The 24,232-nt window shown below is 41.1% G+C and overlaps 1 protein-coding gene across 1 annotated transcript in view; it reads right to left on the reverse strand.

Moving 5' to 3' along the window:
- The window catches only part of Patj (PATJ crumbs cell polarity complex component), a 320,448-nt gene that overhangs the window by 206,968 nt on the left and 89,248 nt on the right, over positions 1–24,232 (reverse strand). Inside the window, exons 19-22 of the mRNA XM_027400463.2 lie at positions 17,302–17,511; positions 15,672–15,785; positions 13,256–13,663; positions 4,657–4,780 (exon numbers count right to left, since the gene is read on the reverse strand). Coding sequence (XP_027256264.1) covers positions 4,657–4,780; positions 13,256–13,663; positions 15,672–15,785; positions 17,302–17,511 — 856 coding nt within the window. The remainder of the gene's footprint in view (positions 1–4,656; positions 4,781–13,255; positions 13,664–15,671; positions 15,786–17,301; positions 17,512–24,232) is intronic.

Here is a 24,232-nt window from a genome sequence, read left to right on the forward strand (position 1 = left end):
ACAAACTGAGGAGGCCTTGGCCCATTAAGAGGTCTATACCCACACTACCATTATTCATCACCAGAGTACACCTAGGACCCAATATACACTCTCAGCCAGTCTGTCCTCATGTTTGTGAGAACATGAGGCATTTTACACCAATGCCATCCTTGAATCTGTGTCTTTATCATGTTTAAAGACCCGACTCCCCAGAAAACTAGAACTAACCTGAGTCACGGATGCTGCACGATCTTTTCCTATGAACACCACCCACACCTCACCTTCAACAACCTGCCTAGGAAACGACCACTCCTGTTGCTGTTGATCTTACCCAGAGACTACAGAGACAGGTCTAATCAATTGGCAGTGCAGCAGCGAGGGGGCAAATAGAATTATCACACTCAGCTGCCTTCCCTGTCAACTGAGTCACCTGCCAACTGCTGGGACCTCATATCTAGGTGCCCGGTAGCTCCAGGTGTTGCCTGTGCACCTCAATTCAATGGGTGGGAAAGCAGAGGTGGAACAGGACCCAGGCAACAGCTGTAAGTGTATTGAACATTCAACTTGCAAAGCAACTTCCCACACAGTCACTGCTCTGCTGTGCAAGTTCATGCAGGTTAGTTACAACTTCTCATGCCTGCTCCACAGACCCTCTTCCCACTGCCACCTCTCTGGCCCTTTGCCAGCACACAAATGCCCATTTCTCACCTCTCATGGTGTTTGTCACATACTTTATAAAGCTGTTCACCACGTGCTCACAGAACCAACCAGCCCATAAAACAGATCATGTCCTGGAGACTTACACAGTTGTTAGGCAAAGGCTGTAATGGGCACAAAGGTTATAAAAACAGGGAGGCTAAAAAAGGCCCCTGGAAGTTAATGCTTATAGAAGAGGAATGGGGAAATTTTTCCAAACCTTTATACATGGTGAGGTGCAAGAACAGAATGGCATAGAGAAAAAGCAAAAGAGCTTAAGCAGAGAAAATGGGTGGTTGCATAACTCAGCAACAGAAACAAGTTGATGCACTGAATAGCCACACACAAGTGGCATGCTGCCTTTTCACTTGACAAATACTACTTCTATACACAATGTGGTAACAGAGCCAGTGACAGGCCTCGCCCCTCCAGACTGGTCTAAAAATGGACACAGAAGACAGAAATCCTTCTGGAGGGGCAGCAAGATGGAAAAGGAGCTATTTCTTTCCTGGCATCTTGGAACATTGATACATTATTGTACTGCTCATTTGGAATTCATCTTCTTGTCTTTCAGTGTGAAACATGCTCATTGACAAGTTTGCTTTTCATGGAGAATGAGGATAAGTTAAACAACATTTTGTGGGTATGTCTTTTGCTGCTGTTTATGTTGGTGTGGAAACCATTATGGGCTCTACTACTACTGAGTCACATCTGAAGCCCAAAGTCACTATTTCCTGTTAACCACAGGATCATGAATATCCCATTACACACAGGTTATCAATAAATACTTGTCCTATAAATCTAAGAAGGCTTGTTACTGATGGAATGGACAGTGAGCTACAGATTTGAACAGGCTTCCAAGACTCTCAAATCTAATCTGATTTTTACAACTGAGGAAAGAGGGTCTTGGAGAAGCTATGGGCAGATCACTAGCTTAGGACAGAGGAGCCTGGTATTCAAATAGGGCCTGCTGTTTGCTGAGCAAAACTCTCAAGAGAAAAATGCAAATAAGAATGGGATCAGCTCAGTACATATGCTGCTGGGATGTATACTAGCTTACATCAGTATCTTCTTAGGCCAGCATGGTGAGCAGCAATCTAGTCACGCCTGTTACAGCATACTCTGATGAATGTGCTTATGAATGGTTTCTGAGCCGGGACAAGTCCAAGATACATCACTTTAGCAACAATCCCCAAATGATATTGTCAAGAATAACTACCTAGGGCCTTTCAAAATTGATTGGTATTCCCCCACTCCCCTCTGTGAAACTATTGATAATGATTTATGGGAAAGGAATGTCCATGTTCCTATAAATAATGGCCCACCCATGTTTCTGGAAGAAACCCTAATGAATCTCAGTGGGTCACTGAGGAAAAAAACGTCATGAAAGTAGAAAGGGAACAGTTGAAAACAGAAAGAGGATCAACTGGAGTGAGAGTGGGACAGGAGAGCAATGTAGGTGAATGACGAAAATATATTATACTTCTTTTTGAAAATATAATACAACCTAGCATGTATAATTAATATACAGTAGTAAAAAAGAAGAATCATACTAAATGGTATAGAGCTTTTGAAATAAAGGCCCCAAACCTGTGGGGGAAAGTTTGTTTTCATGCAGAATCATGCAGAAATATAGTTGGAGGATTTGATCTAATGGTAATAAACTAGATAGGATTGGGAAGGAGGGAAGAAGAGAGGGAGAGAGGGAGGGAAGGAAGGAAGGGACGGAGGGAGGGACAGAGGGGAGGATGGATAATTGTTGGGGACCAGGAGAGTTCCATTAAGGAATGTCTTAAGGTCCATCCTCCGGTTTCAGTAAACAGGAGCTCATAGGAGCTCCTGCCTACAATTGTATTTCAAATGTGACCTAATCTGCTATTAAATGACATGGCTTCAGCGGAGAATGTCCTGTAGTTTGCATCTCTACAGGACTAAACATTTGAATAGGCCTGCACTTGGGCCGAGGGCTAGGTGTGTAACAAGTGAGGACAGAGAGAGAGTTAGGAGCGACCTAGCTGAGAGGAGTTAACTGAAGGAGACAGATACGGCTTCGTGGCTTTGGAAGCATGGTTAGAAAACAGCCAGTGAAGGGACCAGCTCCCCATTTCGGCAGCCATAACAGCTGAACATGTGCTTGTCTGACCTTGTCCTAGTCACTAGAAAGTCAGATGCCTGCCTTGTGGCAAGGAACCAATCAGAAGTTAGCTGGTGGTGCTATGCTTTACGGCTCTGGGTGTGCTTTACGGACAAGTGCACAGCAATGACGCGCAGTGCATAGCAACCACCCTGGGAGGGCCTATGGGACATAACAATCAGTTGGCCAATCAACACAGGGCAAGCCCTCCAAGCCTGGAGGCACACCAATCCTGAGCCTGTGCGTACCCCTAGACACTCCCCTTACACTGCCCTACAAGATCTCTATGCAGCCGGTTCGAGCTGTCTTTTTTAGCCATCTGCCATGGCGGGTGGGTGAAAGACCCGAGCTAACATGGGGTTAGCTTGTTAAACAACAATAAAGCCTCATGCAGTTTGCATCAAGCTTTCAAATCCACCTGGTGATTGGGGTGACCGCAGTCCTGGTCTGAGACTCCAGAGGCCTGAGCTTTCCGGGGTTCTTACACCAGGAAGATGCTGAATAAAGAAAAGACTCTAGTTTTGCAGCATGGAACTAAGAGCTCTCTAAAGATGACAAGATGCCTGTGTTTGGTCTTTATCACCGCTGGGTTGCTAGGAGTTTCCAAGTCCATGCTCCCCGACTCGGGCTGAACCTCATGGCTACCATGGCTTGGGGCTGAGACATGCCCCAAGACAGGCCACAACAGATAATATAGCTCCAAGCAGTGTCAAGACACCTATAACAGCAGTGACTGGGCCAGTGTGGTCTGTTTATTTTTGTCATACACCATGAACAAGTAATTACTCATTAATCAAAGAAGCACAGAAATGGAGTGAACTTTAAGAAGTAGATTTCCTATAGGTAGGGAAGGATAAAAGCTCTATTTTCCTCCCAGCTATGAGTGTGTAAAGGTGCACACATTCATCTAGTCATAGGGTTCTATAGTGACTGCCTGCTCTGGTCAACCCGGGGCTAACCTCATCATCACTGCATGGCTCTCTGTGCCTGCCATCAGTGCTCCATTCTGTAGATGCCACTGAACATGCTTGTAACCTCACACAAAACTGTTACCCCTTTCTGAAGCTGTCTCCCCTACGTGTCTGATACATGAAACGTCATCGCAGAGGGCTTCTCCCCAAGCAAAGTCTAACAGTGAAAGACAGCACAGATCCTGAACAGCTCTGAGTCCTGGGGCGAAGACAGAACATTCTCACCCACGATCTCAACAGTATATCAACAGCCAACACTTCACTGTAGGATCAATTAAAAAAAATCTTTTAAAGTTGAGCCTTCAAAAGTATATGAAAGTGGCTATTCTAGGGCGGCAAAGAGAGGTATAATACTTCAGAACTCTTTAATGGAACCTAAGTTATTAATGTACTAGAATCAACTATAGTTTATGGTGAAGAAAATGCTTCATAAATGTTTAAAATATGCACCTCTTTATCAATATTTAACAGCCCCATCCCATGAGCTAGCAATTCCACTTAATAGCACTGGAGACTTTAACATATATTAGTAGAGACATAGCTCATGTAAGGGAGAAGTCTCCCTTCCAATCTGTGCTGGTATGCAAAGTGGAATGTGGCGACTATGCAGCCTTCTCAGTACACAGAAAGCAAAATAAAGTCGAAATCTCAGCCTAAAGAGATAAACAGTTTTAAAATCAAAAAATCATAATGAGGACATGTAAGGGATTGGAGGGAGAAAAAGGAAAGGGGAAATGATGTAATTATGTTTTAATTTCAAGAAATTAAAACAGCATGAAGAATGTAAATGTGACAATATAATACATTATATATACAGCAAAGCACAAGGGCTGCAGGTAATCTAACTTGTGTGTATTAGAAATGAAGCCCACAAACCTAAATCCAGGCTGTTGTTTGTCAGTGAATGAAGATGCTGCATGTCATCAAATCTGCTGTGCTGGCCATTTCCTTCAGAGGAAGGTAGGCGTGGCCGGGAATCAAGGCCGAACGTTTCATTCATCTTAAAAGGAAGAAAACCAGAAATTCAGCATGATAAGAAGCAATGAAAACACTGTGTTGTTCAAACCAGAAAATGATACATGGAAAACTGCGGCTGCAAGCTGCTGCACACACCACACTCCCCAGAGAGTTATTCTGTCATGAGTTACCAAGAGTGCTGCATGAACCCGGACAGGGACACCTGGATCTTTATTTAGTAAGAGTTTTCTAAGTATTAACAAATGGATATAAATGAGCATATTCCACAGCAGACAAATAAAAGGCCTGGCTATCAATCAAGCCATTGCTCTCTCTCAGCCTTTGTTCTGCTTCCCTAGCATTCTTGTTTTGTTGCTATAATTATTGTTTTGTCAGACAGGGTCTCACTGAGCAGCCCAGGCTGGCCTTGAACTCTTTCTCTCAGCCTTCCAACAGCTGGAATATACCAGATGCCTGTCATGTGGATTGGTCCAAAATAGAATTTACAGGTTGGGAAGCACTGATGACTTAGTGGCCTTTCCTGTCTTCCCTTTATGAGCATGCCTGTTACATATTTTTTCTTTTTTTTTTTTAAGTTATACTCTTTGGAATGTTAAAACACTTGTGCCTTCCTAAAGTCTTATGTTAAATCAAAGTGTTCAAAAATTTATACAGTGAAATACAGACTCTAAACTGCAACACAGCAGGTACGGAAGGATCACTTTGACCTTCCAGCTGTTTCTTACGAGAAGACAGAATCGAAATCCCTCTGTGAAAGACTTCCTTCCTAAACAAAAAGGGAAAGCAACATCTTCCTCTTCAAGCACAACTGGAAACCTTAAGCCTCTCCCTAACACTAAGTCACCCTTCCACAACTTATGTCTTGGCAATTGCATATCTGAGTACCTGACTCAATAGCTTCTTTGAGTCCTCCCATGCTGTATAAACCTGTGAAGTAAGTATGTATGCTTTTTCTCTTGTTGATCTATCTTAATGCACTTTAATTTTAGGGCTCTGCAAGGATGGAAATAGGATTTGTCTGCCTCCACAGTTCCCAAGTAGAGATGTGAAGAAGCAGGCCTCCAGCAAGGTGATCTGGTCACGAAAGTCAAGAAATTATGGGGAAAAAAAGGACTTGAATGAAAAGGCCAAATGAGAGATTTCTAGATAACCCCTTACAGAAACTTCCACTTATGAATTCTAAATCAAGACCTTCCTAAGCATACTGACACCCAGGCCTCAGTCCTCTCAGCCTCCAGAGAGTAATACATAAACTTCAATATTAATAAGCCACCCCAGTAAATGCTATGTTTGTTATAGCAGCTCAGTCTTATATATAGAACATAAATTGTCATAAATTTCTATGAGCATGAATTAAAGGTTTATGTTCACCAAATAAGTATATTTAACTAATTTAAGAGAATAGCATTAAAAAAATGTTTGGTTTTACTTTTTGCATTCAGAGTCCAGCTCTATAAGACTGGCTAGCCTCAATTTGTGATCCTCCTGCCTCCAACTCCTGACTGCTGGAATTACAAAAGTGCACCACCATGCAGAGTACTACTGGTTTTTATGGTTGGAGATTTTGATGGCTCAAAGTAAAAATAATAAGTTTAAATTTTCCACTTTCTATAGAATTGTAATAGACTTCCGTGTTAAGAAGGCATGCTGTTGAACTGCTAGGCTAATTCCCACCAGCTTTCCCAAACAAAACAACTCATGGTCACAGAGGACACAATGTCAGCTATCCAGTGGAGCCAACGATGCACCACACAACTCAAGTATTCCATGGGGGTGAGAAGTAAGCACAGAGTGACTACCTGTCTGACAGGACTTCTCAGAGAAGGGACAGGAGGAAATAGAAGGCAGTACTTACAAAGGAAAACATTTTGCAATATTTTTGGCTGAGTGGGATATTTCATCCTGTCAGTGGCAATTCTGTTAATAGTAATTGGAAAGCAAGAAAAATCACTCCAAATCTGGATTTCAGTAAAGCAGACTTGAACTTTGTTTTATTTTATGTGTTTGGGTGTTTGCCTGCATGTTTATCTGTGTCCCTTGGTACCTACCTGGTAGGTACTGAGACTGATCTGGGGTTCTGTAGAAGAGCAACCAGTGTCCTTGGCTGCTAAAATATCTCTCCAACTCTCAATAAAGCAAATCTGAATGGTTAGAGCTTCAGAAAATTGGAATTAGGCTATTTTTTTTATAAATAGAGAAAAAAATAAATATATTGTCTGGTAAAGAATCCTAAAGCCAAACAAACAAAAAACAACCCTCCAACAAAAAAACAAAAACAAAAACAAAAAACCAAAAAACAAGACTTAAAAAACAGGCAGTTGGTTGCAATGTAAGTTTTCCATGGAACATATTGGGTCAATGAGCACATAGAAAGATGCTTCACGTTACTAATCACTAATTAACGAAATTCAAATCAAAGCCATAATGAGGTACATGTGGTGGTGCATGTCTGTAATCTCAGCTCTACATCCCAACACTCAAAGAAATCTAGGGCAAGAGAATCTAGAACTCATAGCCAGCCAGAGTGCTTTTTAAACCTGAAATGTCCCTACCGGGGTATTTTAAGTGCGTGTGGTGATAGTCTGAAGACTGTGAAACCTTAAGGAGGCAGGGCCTGGCTGACAGCAGCTGGTCCCTAGGGAGGAGCCTCTGAGGACTCCAGTCACCTCTGGCTCCAGCCTGTGTTTTCTGTTACCTGTTCACACCACCACTGAACAAGCCTCTCCCACACATTCCCGCCAACAAGAACTGTCCTCACCCTTGTGCCTACCTTGCTATGATATAATAAACAGGTAGAAATCAACTCAAAAACATGAGCCAAAGTAACCCTCTCTCCTATAGGTTTTTCTGTTGGGTGTCTATCCTCTCCTCTCCCACTGGGTTATTGGCAAGACACCATCTCAAACCATACAGTAGCACACACTTGCTACTTACAAACACAAATTTCAAAAACTCAGGCAAACCAGCATTAACAAGGATGCCGAGAAGCAGGACACTGAACATTTCATGGTACAACTGCTCTGACAAAAACAAACCCTGACCCACCTGATGACATCAACATGAGGTCACAACCAGAGGATGAAAAAGAACTCAGATCCATGCTTGCCCAAAGGTCCTTTTCAAGGTCTTTCTTTTCTGTTGGTTTGTAAGTCAGGGTCTCACTCAGCCTAATGTCAAATTTACTATGCAGCAAAGGCTGATCCTGAACTCCGGATCCTCCTGCCTCCACCTCCCGAATGATGGGATTACAAGCACCTGGCCCACATACCCCGTCTCACCACGATCAACTATTCCCAACACATTCCTAAGGGTCACTTCCATTCACACCCATGCTTTCCATGCCCCACAAACATGTAGATTTCATTTACAATGTTTAGCATTTGTTAGCTCTGCAATAATTCAGACAGGGCACTTCTGACAGAATACTTGCCCAATAAGCATTTCCATTAATTAGCTGGGCCAACTCCTGCTGTATGACTAACTATAATTTCTCTCAAAAACCTGCCTTAGAGTCCTTGAAAATGCTTACTGGTCACTGTGACCTGTGTATTCCCACAGTAATGCTGTCATTCTCAAATAAACACCAGGATCCTTTGGGATTTCCAATTATGATTTAGGCTGGCAACCTAAGAGAACTGAAAACAACACTTGAACAGGTATTTATACACCAATATTTATAGCAATATTATCCATGAACAATAAGGGTGGAGGTCTGGAGACATGGCTCTATTGAGGGCTATACTGATCAACCTAGGCTTTCCCTGAGGCCCTGATGTATAGAGAAGAAAGTTCCTTCTCTAAAACCAAGAATATGATTGGCAAAGCTGGTAATGGCCTGAGGCCAGGACCTTGGGGGAACTATGGCTTCAGATCCCAAGAACCCCATCAACCTACCATATTTGGCTCTGATTATCAGTCCCAAAATTGCTATGTGCTCAATTTATAATGCTCTTGAGATAACACTGTGTTGCCCTTGTGCAACACTGTCTAATTAGCTTCCTGCTGACTTAGTCCCATTGTGTGGCAGACTGCTTTCTCTGTCCCATTTCCCACCTAGAAATAGTATGTACAGTGCCATACTTAGTAATAAATAGTTTGGCCTAAGATACAGCTTGTACAAGACCTCTCAGCTTTTACAAAAAGTCACAGACTTTCTACATCCTCTATCTTCTGGCATTATCTTCTGATCCCATGGTCCTCTTTCTCAGGACCCTGTCACTGAAGAACAATCTGCTGGTCCTGGTCATGGCTTGGTAGCTCAAAGCACTCACAGCTCTTATAGAGGACCCGGGTTCAGTACCCAACACATACGTGGAAAGCCAAATGTGGCACATGTGAGAACATTCTCTGAAACTATGGGTTGCTACAAAGATGACTTTAAGCTAAAGAGATGACATATTTTGAAGATGCAAAAAGAAGCCCTTCTTAGAACTTTCCTCACATGACTGAAAGCAGCAGCTTTGGCTGTCCAGTGACACTTGCCTATGAGCTAAGCATCTGAGAGCCAGAGGCAACTTGATTTCCAGGCTGATGATAGCTTGATCTACACAGTAAGACCCTGCCTGAAAAAATGCAAAGGTGGGGCGCAGGGGAAGATGGCAAAAAGCCACTTGTGGAAAACAAGCTGTCACATATCAGGGCAGCTGGGCCTACTCCCAGAAATAACAGTAGGCCTAATATGCATGCCCACATGCCTGATGATGCAGCACCTGTGACACCCAAAGAAATAAACACTGACACAATCTCAGGATGGTCCCCTAAAAGTTCATTTGTGTTTCCTAGACAAACCTATTTGCTCTACCCAGAGAAACCTTTTCTTGTTCTCTGCTAACGTCTTCTCTCACTTTAAATGATATTCTCCTAGGTCTGACCCGAGAGGGGCAGAAGAAAAGATTTCCCACTGAGACATGCAGGGTGAATTATTCTACCTTGATGAGGATGTCTGACATACACTGCAACAGGAATGAACCTTGAAGAGCTTATGCTAAGTAAAACAAGCCAGACATGATGTTCACAACTTCCCTTCTATGAAGTAGTCAATTCTTAAACAGAAGACAGAATTTCTTTTAGTGCCAGGGAACGAGCAAGGGGTAAGGTGAGCACACTTCTTGTTCATTGGTCTGTGTTTCTGTGTAGGAAAATGGGATCCTGGAATGGATAGACAGTGGCCACACAAGAGTGTAACTGTATTTAATGCTATGAAACTATATGCCCCAAAAGTATCAAATACAGACATTAACACAATTTTTTTTGGGGGGGGTAGGGTGGAGATCCAGAAACTTTCATGGCTCACCTTTTAACTAAAATAAGAATATGTGGGTGGTGGAGGATGGACATTTGAACTTCTTGGGTATTATTTGTATACCACAATTACAGCCTTACAAAGTCAGAAGCAGCAATGTTCCTCTACACTCTTGAGGGCAGGCCCTAAATAGGTGCTGGCAACTACATGCATATATATATATATATATATATATATATATATATTAATATATATATATGAATACAGTTTTAAATCCTCTCAGGGATTATAATGTATAGGTTAAATACCTTAGTTTAATCCTAAATCTGAAATTTGTAAGTACCAACATTACACAGGTAGGAAATTCCATCATGTGACTTCATATGACAGAATATAGGCCACTAAAAATACTGTAAAAATATTTTTATTTTTATGTGAAGTATTTATAAATTTCAGGTTATAAAAGTACATATGAGACAAACAAATTCTGGTTTTGGACTTAGTTTTCACTCCTAACATATTTCATTACATAATGCAAATTCTCCAAAAATCTATACCACTTCTGGTACCAAGCACTTCAGATCAGGGACACTCAACCTAAACTGGATCATGGGTTTCATGAGTAAGTTATGATTTCTGAGGTCAATCAGTACTGAGAAGCAAATAAAGACCATGCCTACCCGGCCATCACTGAAGAAGGGAATTAATGCCAAGTAAGAAGATACAGTATTTTGAATAAAATCAAGTGATAGTTGTTTAGAATATATTTGAGCTGAAACAATCTTCATCAATATGTCCTATAACATTAAATCATATAATTCAATGTGAGAAGAAAAATTTAACTTTAACAGCTTGCAGATTTTGAAATACAAACGGTTAAGTATAAATACTATGAACACATATTTGGCTATTTTAATTCACAGCCTTAACAGTTTATGCGTGAAAATGGACCAGTCTCTTTGGGCTGAATTTTATTTGGAGGTCTAAGTTACTCTTCTTATATAAGAAAGTGGTCATAACAAGCAAGAATGACTGAATTAGTGAGGGAAACAAGATGGATGTCAGGCACTGTGCTGGTTTCAATGAGGATGTCCCAATGGCTCAGCTGGCTGAATATTTGATCCCCTTTTGGTAGTGCTGTTCAGGTAGGTTTAGGGCATATGGCCTTTCTGGGGGAGAGCTTTGAGGTTTCAAAGCCTGGTGCCATTCCCAGTGCACTCTCTCTCTTGAAGTCTAAGATCTAAGCCCTCAACTCTCTAGTCAGATGGGCCTGGGCTGATTATGAGACGAAGGGCAAGCCAACAAGCAATTAAGTATTTCTGCTTCAGTTCTGTCTTGAGTTCCTGCCTCGACTTCCCTCAATGATGGACTGTGACCTGGAAGTATAAGCTGAAGCAAACCTTTTCTGCCCTAGGCTGATTTTAGTCAGTGTGTTTTGTGACAGCAGCCAAAAGCAAACTGAAAAGTATAAATAAAAGAACTGCTGTATCTCACAAAAGAGCTAGAAAAAAATGAAAATGACGTACTTGGGAAAGTGTTGAAGGATCTGAAAGGGATTTCTGTGAACAGAGATAAGGGCACTAAATATGCACTGAAATAATTTGAATGAGATTATAACTAAAGGTACATATATGCAAAAATTAGCCTCATACAACTTTAAGATATGAATGTTTGACTAGATGTAGTGAGTAAATATTCTGAATATCTTTTTTTTTTTTTTTATATTTCACCTCTCACCTTAAAAGTTTAAGTAGCAAATTGAAAACTGGTGCAATATTTCAAATTGTCTTTTATTTAGATGAATAAAAATTTTTTTATGGGAAAAAGCAGCCACAGCAAGAATGTGTGCACATGTTCAGTAGCCTCTGATTGTAGTACGCTTATATAAGTGAATATTCAGTGTGAAACTGAGCACTTAGGATCCATGGGAGGGCTGGCAAAGAGTGAAAGCCATTGTCTCTAGAGTACACCAGGCAATTCTGTGTCACTAATTCCCATATCCAAGATCATTTACAAATTGAAAACATCTGTTCCCTGGTAGGCTGCCCAGAACCTTCTGCTGGGGGGAATCTTGAGGATTCATCAATACAGCTCGGATAGCACCTTGCCCAGCAGAGGGACCCACAGGATTTGTAGGAGTGAAAGAGAAGAAATGTCCAAGGATGGCAAGGGAGAAGGCCCAACCTCCACTTGCTTTGCTCATCACACAGAAAGGGATCAGACTGAGCTCAAGGAGCAGGGGCCTGTATGTGAGCATACCTTTAAAAGATAACTCTCTAGGACAGGCAAGGTTGCTCAGTGGTTAAGAGCACTTGCTAATCTTGCAGACGATCCTGGTTTGATTTCCAGAGTCCACATGGCAGCTCACAAGCATCTGCAACTCCAGTTCCAGGGGATCTGAAATCCTGTTCTAGCCTCTCCAGGTATCATTCATGGGCATGGTACACATGCACACATGCAGGAAAAATATCTATAATCGTAATAAAACTAAAACCAAACTTGAATGAATAAATAAAAATACCAACCATAGTAACTTTCTTTTCATTTGTCTGAAAATTAATTCAGGCCAGAAAATAAACAAATTTTAAAATACATTAAAAAATTCAACAGGCAACTAATTAAGTATAATTTTATTTAAAAATCAAGTTTACTGGTAATTTAATAGTAAGGATAAACCTATTAAAAGGTAATGCTCCCTGCCAAGTTGTAAATAGGCAGAGTCTTAAATCTGAACATAATTCTCTGGCATACACTACTGATGCATCACATATAAGCAGGGAGAATGCTATGAACAGCAAAGATATAAACAATAATACAGTTTGTGTTGATTTTGCCTTGATTTACCCTGAGTATACAAATATACTTTACAAGAAACACACAGCCACATTTTCCTAAGGAAATTTAAAAGAAAATCTTAATGACTAAAAGAACTCTTTATTGAACTGAAAAATCAGAAGAAAAAATGTCACACACACACACACACACACACACACACACACACACACACACACACACACACACACACACACACACACAAAGCATAGGAAAAAGCACTCAACCGGCAAGGTAACCACAGCTTACAGATGTGATATGAAAAGGATGACCTCATGCGCACAGCTGCACTCCTGGCAGTGCATCTTGTAAGCTATGCTAACTGTGAAGTGCCCGTGGTGTTTCTGCTTTATCTGTGGAAGTAACATGAGTAAGGGAAGGCCAGAGCGGGGAGGAGACAGGGGCTGTGTAGCAAAGCCATACCATGTCTGCAGCGCTGTAGCTATACTGCTGCATCTCCTGGGAATATACACTCCTCATGGACTCTGCATCATGACACTCGGGTGCTTCCCCTCCTGAGAGGTTAGCAGGCAGCCACTGTGTGCCAGCCTGGAGTTCCTGCCTGGAAGGTGCATGTGTGGCCTCCTGAATGTGTGGTGGTGGTGGGTGTAACTCCATGGCCCGGAGGTGATCTTGATAGAGCTCATATTCCTCATCAACAAGCATCTCTCTTTCCTCGCCCCCTCCCTCCAGTGGAGGGCTCAGAAATTCATGCATTTCCCAGGCTTCTGAGCTGGTGTCCATTTCCTTTTGTTGGAACTGTAAAGACTTTCCCAAATCCAGAAACGGTTCATCCACAAGTTCTTCAACATACGGCTCATCTCTAAATCCCTATAAATAAAAGTTTTTTTAAAAAATGTTAAGCTCCACCTGTCTTAAAGCTGCACTATACACCTCACCCCCCAAAAGCGCCAAGTTAACTGCAGTACACAGCCTTAGTCAATGCACGATCAGAGTCAAGTGCTCTTCTGCATCACCAAACAACAAGAAGCCACAGTTCATTCTGCACAGCCCAGAAATTGGACATGGAATAAAGAGGCAGAAGCCTCTAACTACCTGACAAATCTCCACCACTATGAAGGATTTGGTTAAAATGCTGCACCAAATATGCAACTCATCCCTAACAAAAAACATAGTTCATTAGCGCAAAATCACTTCAAAGACTGAAAAACTCAGTGTGGTCAAGTCTGAGTAACTCAAAAGAAGTCAATGCTATCTGAATGTTCAAAACACATTCTTATTTATTTATTTATTTATTTATTTATTTATTTATTATTGGTTTTTTGAGACAAGGCTTCTCTGTGTAGCTTTGGAGCCTATCCTGGCACTCGCTCTGGAGACCAGGCTGGCCTTGAACTTAGAGAGATCCGCCTGCCTCCCGAGTGCTGGGATTAAAGGCGTGCACCACCAACGCCCGGTTTCCGCATTTATTTATTTATTTATTTATTTATTTATTTATTTATTTATTTTAGGATAGGGGATTGAACCTAAGGTCTTGCACATGCCAGGTAACATTCTACTGTTGAGCTATACCTCCAGCCCTTAAAAAAAAAAAAAAAAAAGCAAAAACCTTCATAAAGACATAGCTATATGCATCAAGCACTTTGTAAATTTGCTTTTAATAAGTCATGTAGCAGAAACAAGATTTCTCACCAACACTGAGAGTATGATAAAGAGGAATGAATACACTGTGGTTTTTGCTGAGCTCCTGCCTAACTCTGGGGAGTCAGTGGCTATTGAGCAGATCAACACTCCTCCCTTTGTAAGCCCCACACATTAAGCAGTACCTATTGCAAATTCTTCCAATCAAGCTGCCCCTCTGCTTTCTTCTTACAACTTAACACCATATTGAAACAGTGAACCAATACTGCAATCTGATTCAAAACAGTCATTTTAACACAAAGTGTCTCAACTTTTAAAAGTGTGATGGACATTGTGGGAATGCCTATTAGCCTGGGACACTGCATATATGTCAGGAATGTCACTAAACAACTGTTATCAAGTAAAACAAAGAATACAGTAGACTTTGGGAATAGAAGGGGAAACTCAACATATACTGTCTATGATTACAGTATCAAAGGGGTTTGAGTAGGTAATCTTCTTTGCAAAGTACTCAATTACGAAACTGCAGGTTAGCTCCATTTTATATGGAGGTCTGTTTTCCATTATATATTCTTTCTCCCAAATTGTAGGTTTATATTAGTGCTTAAAAATGTTTTTTTTCTTTTATACATTTTTTTATATTTATTTATTAATTTGGGGGTGGATGAAGGTGTGTGCCCTGGCAGATATATGGAGATCAGAGGACAAGTCGTGGGAGTCAGCTTTCTCCTTCCACCTTGAGGCTCCAGGACTGAACTCAGGTCACCACGCCTGACATTCTGCTAACCCCCAGGGTTTGTTTTTCTGAAAATGCCTTACATCTTTTGTCATTTAAAGAGACAATGTAAGACTAAATGAAAAAAGGATTTAAAAAAAAAAAAACTAATTAAAGAGAGGGAAGCTGGGGCTGGAGAAATGGCTCAACAGTTAGGAGCAGTGGCTGCTCTTCCAGAGGTTCTGAGTTCAATTCCCAGCAACCACATAGTTGCTCACAACCATCTGTAATGGGATCTGATGCCCTCTTCTGGTGTGCCTGAAGACAAGTCACTCATATACATAAAATAAAAATAAATATTAAAAAAAGAGAAAGGGAAGCTGGTAGGACATACCTGTGATTGCAGAGGTATAGGTAGGGTATTTAATTTGTGTCTGTTTATCTGAGTAAGTAGGGGCAAGTGTGTGTTTTTACTGTAAATTAAAAAAAAAAAAAACATTCAAATGGCATATATAAAAATACCTTGGGTGCCTCAAGGATTAAAGATGACTGTATATCATGAACAGTTTCTGAAGGCTCACTGTTGTCTTCATTGTTGTTTGAATGTAAAATAAAACTTTCTTCCTTTTCATCTTCCTGGAAATAAAAACCAATTTAAGATCAAGAAAATCCTTCAGCTTCAATTCCTCTTACTCAGATAGTTCTCATCCAGTGCAATCATTCAATAAAGTCCATGCAAATGTGAACAAAGCAAACTTTCACCCACACCAGAAAGAAAATGAACCTTAGGCCAAAACTGATCAACTCTAAGTGTTCTTTAAAGAAAAACCAGCCACCCAGGAAAAGATCTTGCAGATATAGCTAGGACAAGATCTCTGCACCAAGCATAGGCTTAGGAACTTTAATGCTCATGTGCTAGTCATGAACAGGCACTCTGAGGTGGCCTTACTGATGAGGAAAGAGCTCCATTAGCACCAGCCACTCAATTGTTACATGTCCAGAATGTGACTCCAGAGCCCGGATTCTCAGTTACCAATCCATGTAATCCCCTTTTACAGCTCAGTAAGATGAGTGGTAGGGTGAAAAGGCCTGACAGTGCACAGCCTTGGAACCACAGAGTAAGTCATAGCTCTACAGCCAAGGGTTCCAGGGCCAGTGTGGTAAGTCTATTGCCAAAGACACAGTGTAGTTTTTAAAGCCAATTCATTGTTTTTTGAATCCAGTATGTTTGAGGTAAGTTTGCAGAAGAAAGGATAAATTGCTGTCATGGATAAGATGACAATGTATCATTGTAGCTCTATGAAGATAGTTATTATATGGCTTAATGTGACAGAAGTAATTCTGTTCTGCTACACATCTATAGTCTTTTGCCCCAGCCTGACTTGGCTTTTCTTACATTCTTCCTGCTTCCACACAGACATCTATCACCATGCACAGTTTATTCCAAGTTCCCTACCATCCCAGTCACTTTCCCTTAATCTTGGCCTCCCATGCCTAACTACCCTGGCAGCCTTGGACTCTGAGGAAGAACTGTGAGCCAAGTTCCAACTCACAGTGAAGCTCTGAACCCTCTCTGAGCAGAGCCCACAGAGGATGGCTTACAAACACCTCTAACTACAGCTCCAGGGATTCTGATGCCCTCTTTTAGCCTCTGGGGGCACTGTACTCATATGCAAAAACCTCACACACCTATACACTGAAATAAAGTAAATCTGAGTTTAAAAAGAAAAAGAAAAGAAACTTGCATGGGGTCAAGTAGGAAGCAACATGGGACATATTTTTCATCCAGGCATAGTTTCCCCTGGTCCATGTTCTTTACTGTACTAGTTTTATTTCCCTTATTAACACAATTCAAACCTTATAGGAGAGGCATAATTGTCTTCTGAATTCATGTTGCTAACTACTGCACTGTTATCACTTCCTATATTAACTGAGTTCAAAACTTACCACAGGCGGGCGGTGGTGGCACACGCCTTTAATCCCAGCACTAGGGAGGCAGAGGCAGGTGGATCTCTGTGAGTTCGAGACCAGCCTGGTCTACAAGAGCTAGTTCCAGGATAGCCTCCAAAGCCACAGGGAAACCCTGTCTTGAAAAACCAAAACAAAACAAAACAAAACAAAAAATCAAAAAACAAACAAACAAAAAACTTACCACCAGAGGCTTACAGATGCCAAGATGTACAGCACCTGGGGGCACAGCCTTCAACACTTCCACAGCCTCAGTAAGTGTGGCATTGTCCAAAGAGAACTCATTGACTGAGACTAGGCGATCTCCAGGTAAAAGTTCTCCACTTCTTTCTGCTACACCATCTGCTACCAAGGAGCGAATCACAATAACTGACCTTGTGGGATCCAAGGGGTCCTACAAATTAAATGAGAGAAAGTTGGGTCCTTGAAAATAGCTATGCAAGCTTAAGAAAGCTTATCTGATACTCCATAGAGGTTTAAATCAATGAAAACATCATTCTATATACCTTATAATATCAGCTTATATAGTGGTGAAGATGTAAGCTTAACAGCTTCATCTGCATTTCTGAGTGCTCAATACACGTAAAATTGTCCTTTAAACATTTGGTGACTGACCACAAGAGATCTAAGAACAGTTAGGCAAGATTCTCTGACACTTTAAAGCCATAATTATATTGTGGGACAAAGACATGGCCATCTATGACTCCCCATGGTCCATACATAGGCTCTAAGAGGAAGCTTACAGTGGGAAACAAAACTCCAACATTCAGCTGAGCAAATACAGCATCCTTCTAAGAAACCACAAGCTCAGAATCATTTTAAAAGTGTATTTGGGAGCTGGAGAGATGACTCAGCAGCAAAGAGCACTTATTCCAAAATCACAGGAAACGGGACTTGAATCCCAGTACTACATAGTAAGTTGCTGCAAATACCTATAACCCCAACTCTGATGGGGGAAGTCCTTTCGTGTATATGTTTGTTTTATTGGTTGATAAATAAAGGAAGCCAACAGGGAAGCAAGTTAGACGGGACTAGGAGAGAAGGAGGATTCTGGGAAATGTAGGAAAGAGAGAGTCGCTGCCATGTGACCCCAGGAAGATAGGATGCCAAGGCCAGCGTCCTCGGTAGATAAGTCCTTATAAAATATATAGATTAATAGTTATGGTTGATACTTAAGACAGAGCTAGCAAATAAGAAATCCTAGTCATTGGCCAGCAGCACTGTAAATAATATAAGATTCTGTGTGTTATTTGGGGGTCCTAATGTGGCGGCGGAACTCAGGTGGCTGGCAGAAAGAGTTATCATTACACAAGTAACTCCAAGTGGGGCAGACACAGGAGGATAGCTGGCTTCCAGTCTATTGGAGAAAATGCCAGCCCAAGATTCAAGTAAAGGCTCTGCCTCAAAGAAAAAGCCAGGAATGACAGGAGAGCACCTGGCACCTTCTTGTGGCCTCTGAAGTGTACAAAGGTACATGTACCTTACCTACACATACACCCATATAGACGCAGACACACACACACAAACATGAATAACTCTTCCATGATACATGATAAAGTGCTTCCCTGACATAGGAGTAGCCTCAACATACCAGTAACACACATACATGTATGTGCTTACAGTACGTATTTTAACATAATCAAAATTATGACAGAGCTTAGTGGCCTGATCAGAATGATTCCAATATAGACAAGGGAATTCATGAGCAAACCAATATGAAGATATTTTCATCCAGTAGGAGAACCCTGTGTTCTTTTATTTGATCATAGAAGACAACAGACATATTAATGCACCTGTTTGAGGAATACAACTCTGTAGAACACCTAATCTGGAACTCAAAGTAATCCTCCTGCCTCACTTCACTGAGTGCCACTATACCAAACTTGCTGTCTGAATTTGACGGATGACAGAAAGTGATGCTGAGAAAGTTAAGGAAACTGGAATCCACTAGCCACTGTCTAGGGGTAGAGCCAGACTTCAGCTGGGCCGTCCTTACACCTGTCCACCAAGCTCTGCTGTTTCCACTGCATCATGGTAACTGTCAGGAAGAAGTCTGAATGAAGGAATGTCACTTTGCTGCTGATATCCCACGGCCCAGGAGAGCTCTGTTAGTCTTACTGGTATGGATATGATGTGGCACTGTCGCCAAGCCTTCTACATTAAGAAGCCATAGCACATTTGCTCCCGCTGTTTTGTCTTGCGTGTACCATTCTTCACAGGCCACAGTAGCAGAACAGGGTTCTACTGCTGCTGCTTCTATTGGATTCTTACTGAGAGAAGATGGAAAAAGGCACTGCCAGATTTTGTGGTACAATTTTAACACCTGGAATTAACAAAGCAAAAATCTGCCAAAATGCAGGCTATATTTGTGAGAAGTGCTGGTGGCTCTTCTGGTTGTGTTCTCCATAACTCTTGTGTTTTGATAAAACATCCTTTTCAAAGCACAGCACAGGATTGTAACAAAGTACACATATTGACATCCACAAAGGCTACATAGCTAGATCTTTGAATAATGCTTCCAAATACAACTCTTGCTTTCCCCCCACCCCGCAACTGACTTTGTCTGTCTCCTAAGAGACCAGACCTTTAGCATAATCTAATGTTTAATAACACATATTCAATAAGAGAATTCAAAGAAACAAACAAAAACCAATGGGTTTTACTAATAAGGTATGTAGTGTTAAACTATATTTACACTGATAATTTCAAGTAGAGGGAGCTATTGTATAGGAAGAGAGCAGAGGTATTCAGAAAACCTAGTATGTATCCACAGGCAATCAGAGCAGCAATATGAAAAAGTTGTCCATTTTGTCACCAGCAACCATGAATCACAACATGCTTTCATTTTGATATATGAAACCATTACATTTTAAGTTTGACATACTAATAAATAAGGTATACGATTATGTCCTTCACGTAGAAAGTCCATTTTTTGACAAAGGGCTTTTTTATTGAGGGGGGCTACATGAAATGCACAGGAAGCAGCATTGCCTCCTATTAATGATCACTAAACGTTATTGGAAAGGCTCTAACAGTAAAACATACCAAAAGTAAAATGTTTGTCTACATTCATTGTGGATACTCAATACCATTTCACTGAGTCAGAAACTTGAAGAGATGAATGAGCATGTTCTATAGGTACCTGACAGAAACAATTTTTAGAAAGGTCATTATATAATGAGGAAGGTTCATTGAGAAACAATGAAAACAGTTCTGCTATGGAAAGGCAATGAATTCATTTATTACAGAAAAGTCATTTTAGTTCTTATTTGCATGGAACATAGTTTCCTTTAGAACGCAAACTAGTGCCAAGTGCACTCTCTTACTAAAATGTATTCAGGCTTGGTGTCCTAGTTAATCAAAGCATCTTGGACTTTTTCCTGAAGCCAGAACCCAAAGATGATTTCTTTGTGGCTTATAGAAAGAAAACTGAAGTGTGCGCACATGTGTGTGCGCACGCACACGTGCACACACGAGCACACACACACACACACCAGTGAAGATGCCCATCATGTCTAATTGCCACTGTGTGCTGGGGATGATGTTCCTGACTGTGCGGTTTGCCACATCCTATAATGAGCTAGTGATTCCTGCATGACCATTAAATCAGCAGCGGCTCTTACCTACTGGGCTGGCTGCATTGTGAGGCTCTGCTGCATGAAAAGTGCTCAAACAACATCCTGACTCAAGCTACTTCTCTATATGTCCACTTTCTGAAAACAGTCTCTAATATAATACACATGGTATATCAAACCACATAAAGATAGTAAAGATATTTTTCAAGATTGCCACTGAACCTTGAGGCCCTGCAAGCATACTTTAATATTCTCATTATCAACTTTCAGCATATTTGTGTGTCCATGGGTGCGTATGTGCATGTGTGTGCATGTGCATGTAGGTGCCACAGCATCAGAGGACAACTTGCTGGAGTTGGTTCTCCCTTACTCAGGTCATCACACTGAGCAGCATGTGGCTTTACCCAAAGATCATCTCTCATGTTTCCCCTTTTAATAAAGAAAACTCTGAGATGCTGCCTTAGAGCAAACAGCCAAGAGAGGGCACTAAAGGCCAATTGTAGAGCACAAGAAACCCTTACCTTGGTTAGGAAATTTCTCCAGTTTATTTAAAACTGTTGTGTCATTATACATTCAATAGCATGTGCCCCATATGTTTATTTTTTCCCATATGTTTATTTTAATTCAACCATTTATGAAAAAGATGTTTCATGAGAGGGTTAAGTTTTTTAAAAGCTAGGACTCCTGTAATCAACTAAGAACAGCAAATGTTCAGGGCACACTACACAGAGGCCAGCAGAGGAGTATGCACTCCACACTCACCGCTCAGTTAAGGAGCACTGATCAGCCAGCTCTGTCTCAAAAAGCCAATCAAGCCACCTACCTGAAGAAAGGTCATCAAGGAAATTTTAAAACTCTTACGGTGATGCTAGGGTTTGATATTTATTAGAAATGTTGGATTTTGCAATGTTTGGGAAATCCAATCCTGAGTTGGCAACAGCACACCACAAACATGCACGAGTCCTTCTGCCCTTGCCCTAAGATGCATATTTAATGAGTCAATCTATTATCTTCCATCTCTTCTATGAGCTCGCCACTCTCCTCGGCCACCCCACTGCCTTGTTTAGCCTCACACTGTTTCCTTCATGGATAGATGTTACAATCTGACAGCATGTCTGCAATCTCTAATTTTGTCCTCATCATTACATCTATAGAAAGAATGGAAACTTAAAAAATAAAAGAAAATGAAAATGCCTGCAAGAGGCAGAGGTCAGGAAGGACCAGACTGAACCAATGTCTCTGCACTCATGAACTCACAGTAGCTGTGGGGGCCTGAAGATGAGGCCAGTCACCATTCTAGCATAGAGAAAGGAGGGGCTCACAAGCTTCCTCCCATGTCTGAGGAACTAATGACTGCTGATGACTTCTGGGGGGAAAGCCAGTTTTCTTTAAGGGTGAAGCCTACATGGAGAGCCCCACACTCATTAGTACGGGCAGCACAAACTGAACTTGACAGCTCATTAAGAAGAGAAAGGAAACTGAGGCAGTAGGGAGGTAGAAAGGATCTGGGAGGAATTAAGGGTAATGTTCTGGGGGGTAAATATGATCAAAATATACTGTATAAACTTCTCAAAGAATTAATACAATTATGTTTAAAAATAGAACAAAACCTAAAAAGTAAAATAAAAATATAATCATAATCCTTCCTTTGCTTAAGACGATACCACTTTAGGATTAAGTCCTAACTCTTTTAACTTTTATGCAGAGAAATGCCTGCAGGTCTACACACCTTATCACAACAACACAACTACTGAAGATCGTGACACTGTATAAGCTGCTCTTTCATCCAGGAATGTTATTCCTCATCACTACCACTCATCTATGTCTTGCCAGAGTTTCATCTAGTGATACACCTTCCCAGTGCTGCAGAAACTGAAATATTTTTCTATTTAGTGACGTCAATTTTAGCCCTTCTCATAATACATTTTCTATGCTATTATTTATTTCCAAACCACATAAATATATATTTTCATACTCTAGTGTTATTTAGGTACACCAGTTAAATGTACCCGGAGTATTCTGTGTTGCCTTATTATGTGATTTCTTTAATTTTACTGTAATCATTAAAACTGCCTTATTAAAAACAAAAAGGAAAAAAGTGAGCCAAGAACTATCACTTATCACCATGTTTTGTGACTGAGGATGCCCTGTAACTAGCTGTTTTCTCACTCCTATCACCATGCCTTCCCTGCCATGATAGGCAACGTCCCTTGATCTATAAGCTAGAATAAAATCCTCCCCTTCTTTCTTAAATGGCATTTTGTTAGGTATTTGGTCATAGCAATCAGAAAAGCAATGAATATAATTTTTAAAAGTTAATCAAAGCTGCTAAGAGAGTAGGAAAATACAGTCATACACCATCAGAACAAAGAGTACAGCACAGCGTCATAATGGCCGAAAGAATAACAAAGTATGAGGTCAGTGGTACAGTTAGACAGGTAAAAGCACTTACTGACATCCCTGAAAACCCAATTTGATGCCAGAACCAATATGGTGGAGGGAAAGAACTGAAAGAAGAGAACTGACTTCTATAAGCTGCCCTATGGTCTCCACATACAGACCACGACATGTGCACATGAGCACAGACACATGCAGGCATAATAAATCAATCAATAAGCAGACAAAGTCAGCATTTAAGAGCACATACTGCTCTTTTTTAAAAAAGAAAAAGAAATTCAGAATTTCAATTTATTGAGAGTGGTCTACCAATTAGAATCCAAACTGAGTATCTTATACATATTAATCATTTAAAAGGTATTTCTCAAGAAGCCACTATGTGTCCAATATCCTAGGGGAGGGGCATGCTTAGCCACTATTCTGTCTCTTTTCCTACCAATGCCTAAATAAAAGTAAGATTACCACATCTTACAAGGAAAAAAGAGCAAGGGTCATGGAATTTATCATAACAGGTACAATATGATGTAATGAATATGTGACAGTCTCGAATCAATGAGTTTTTGGGTCCTATGGCTTGCTGAACTTTCAATGTCTCAGTACTTAGATCAGGACCCAGAAGCCCTTTGAAGTCAACCTCCTGGTACCCAGGCCCACTGTATTACCTGCTCACCAGTGACAGTAAGACCAGTGCCTTCGCTGCAGGGAGGTGGGGGGGGGGTGTGGAGGGGGGGTCTGAGCAGCACATCTGTAATCCCAGCACTGAGAAGGCAGAGGCAGCTGGATCTCTGGGTCCAAGGACAGCCTGGTCTATAGAGTGAGTTCTAAGACATCCAGGGCCACACAGAGAAACTCTGTCTTGAAAAACCAAACCAAACCAAACCAAACAAACAAATAGTGCCTCAGGTCTACCTGCTTCCTGCCTTCCAAGTGACAATTACCTAATATGGCAACTTAAAGGCTAGGAGGAGATTGCCAAATGCATTGGAGCAATTGCCATCCAGACACTCTCTGCTAAGGGGAAAGGGAACTACATTGAGATTGGAAGATGTCAGACAAGCAAGATGACAGATGTTAGAGTTGGAATAGAAAATGTCCCTTGCAAATTAGTGTTTCATAAATGAGCATATGACCACATAGATCACC

Source organism: Cricetulus griseus, chromosome 2 (assembly GCF_003668045.3).
Source record: "Cricetulus griseus strain 17A/GY chromosome 2, alternate assembly CriGri-PICRH-1.0, whole genome shotgun sequence".
In the NCBI taxonomy this organism is placed as follows: Eukaryota; Metazoa; Chordata; class Mammalia; order Rodentia; family Cricetidae; genus Cricetulus; species Cricetulus griseus.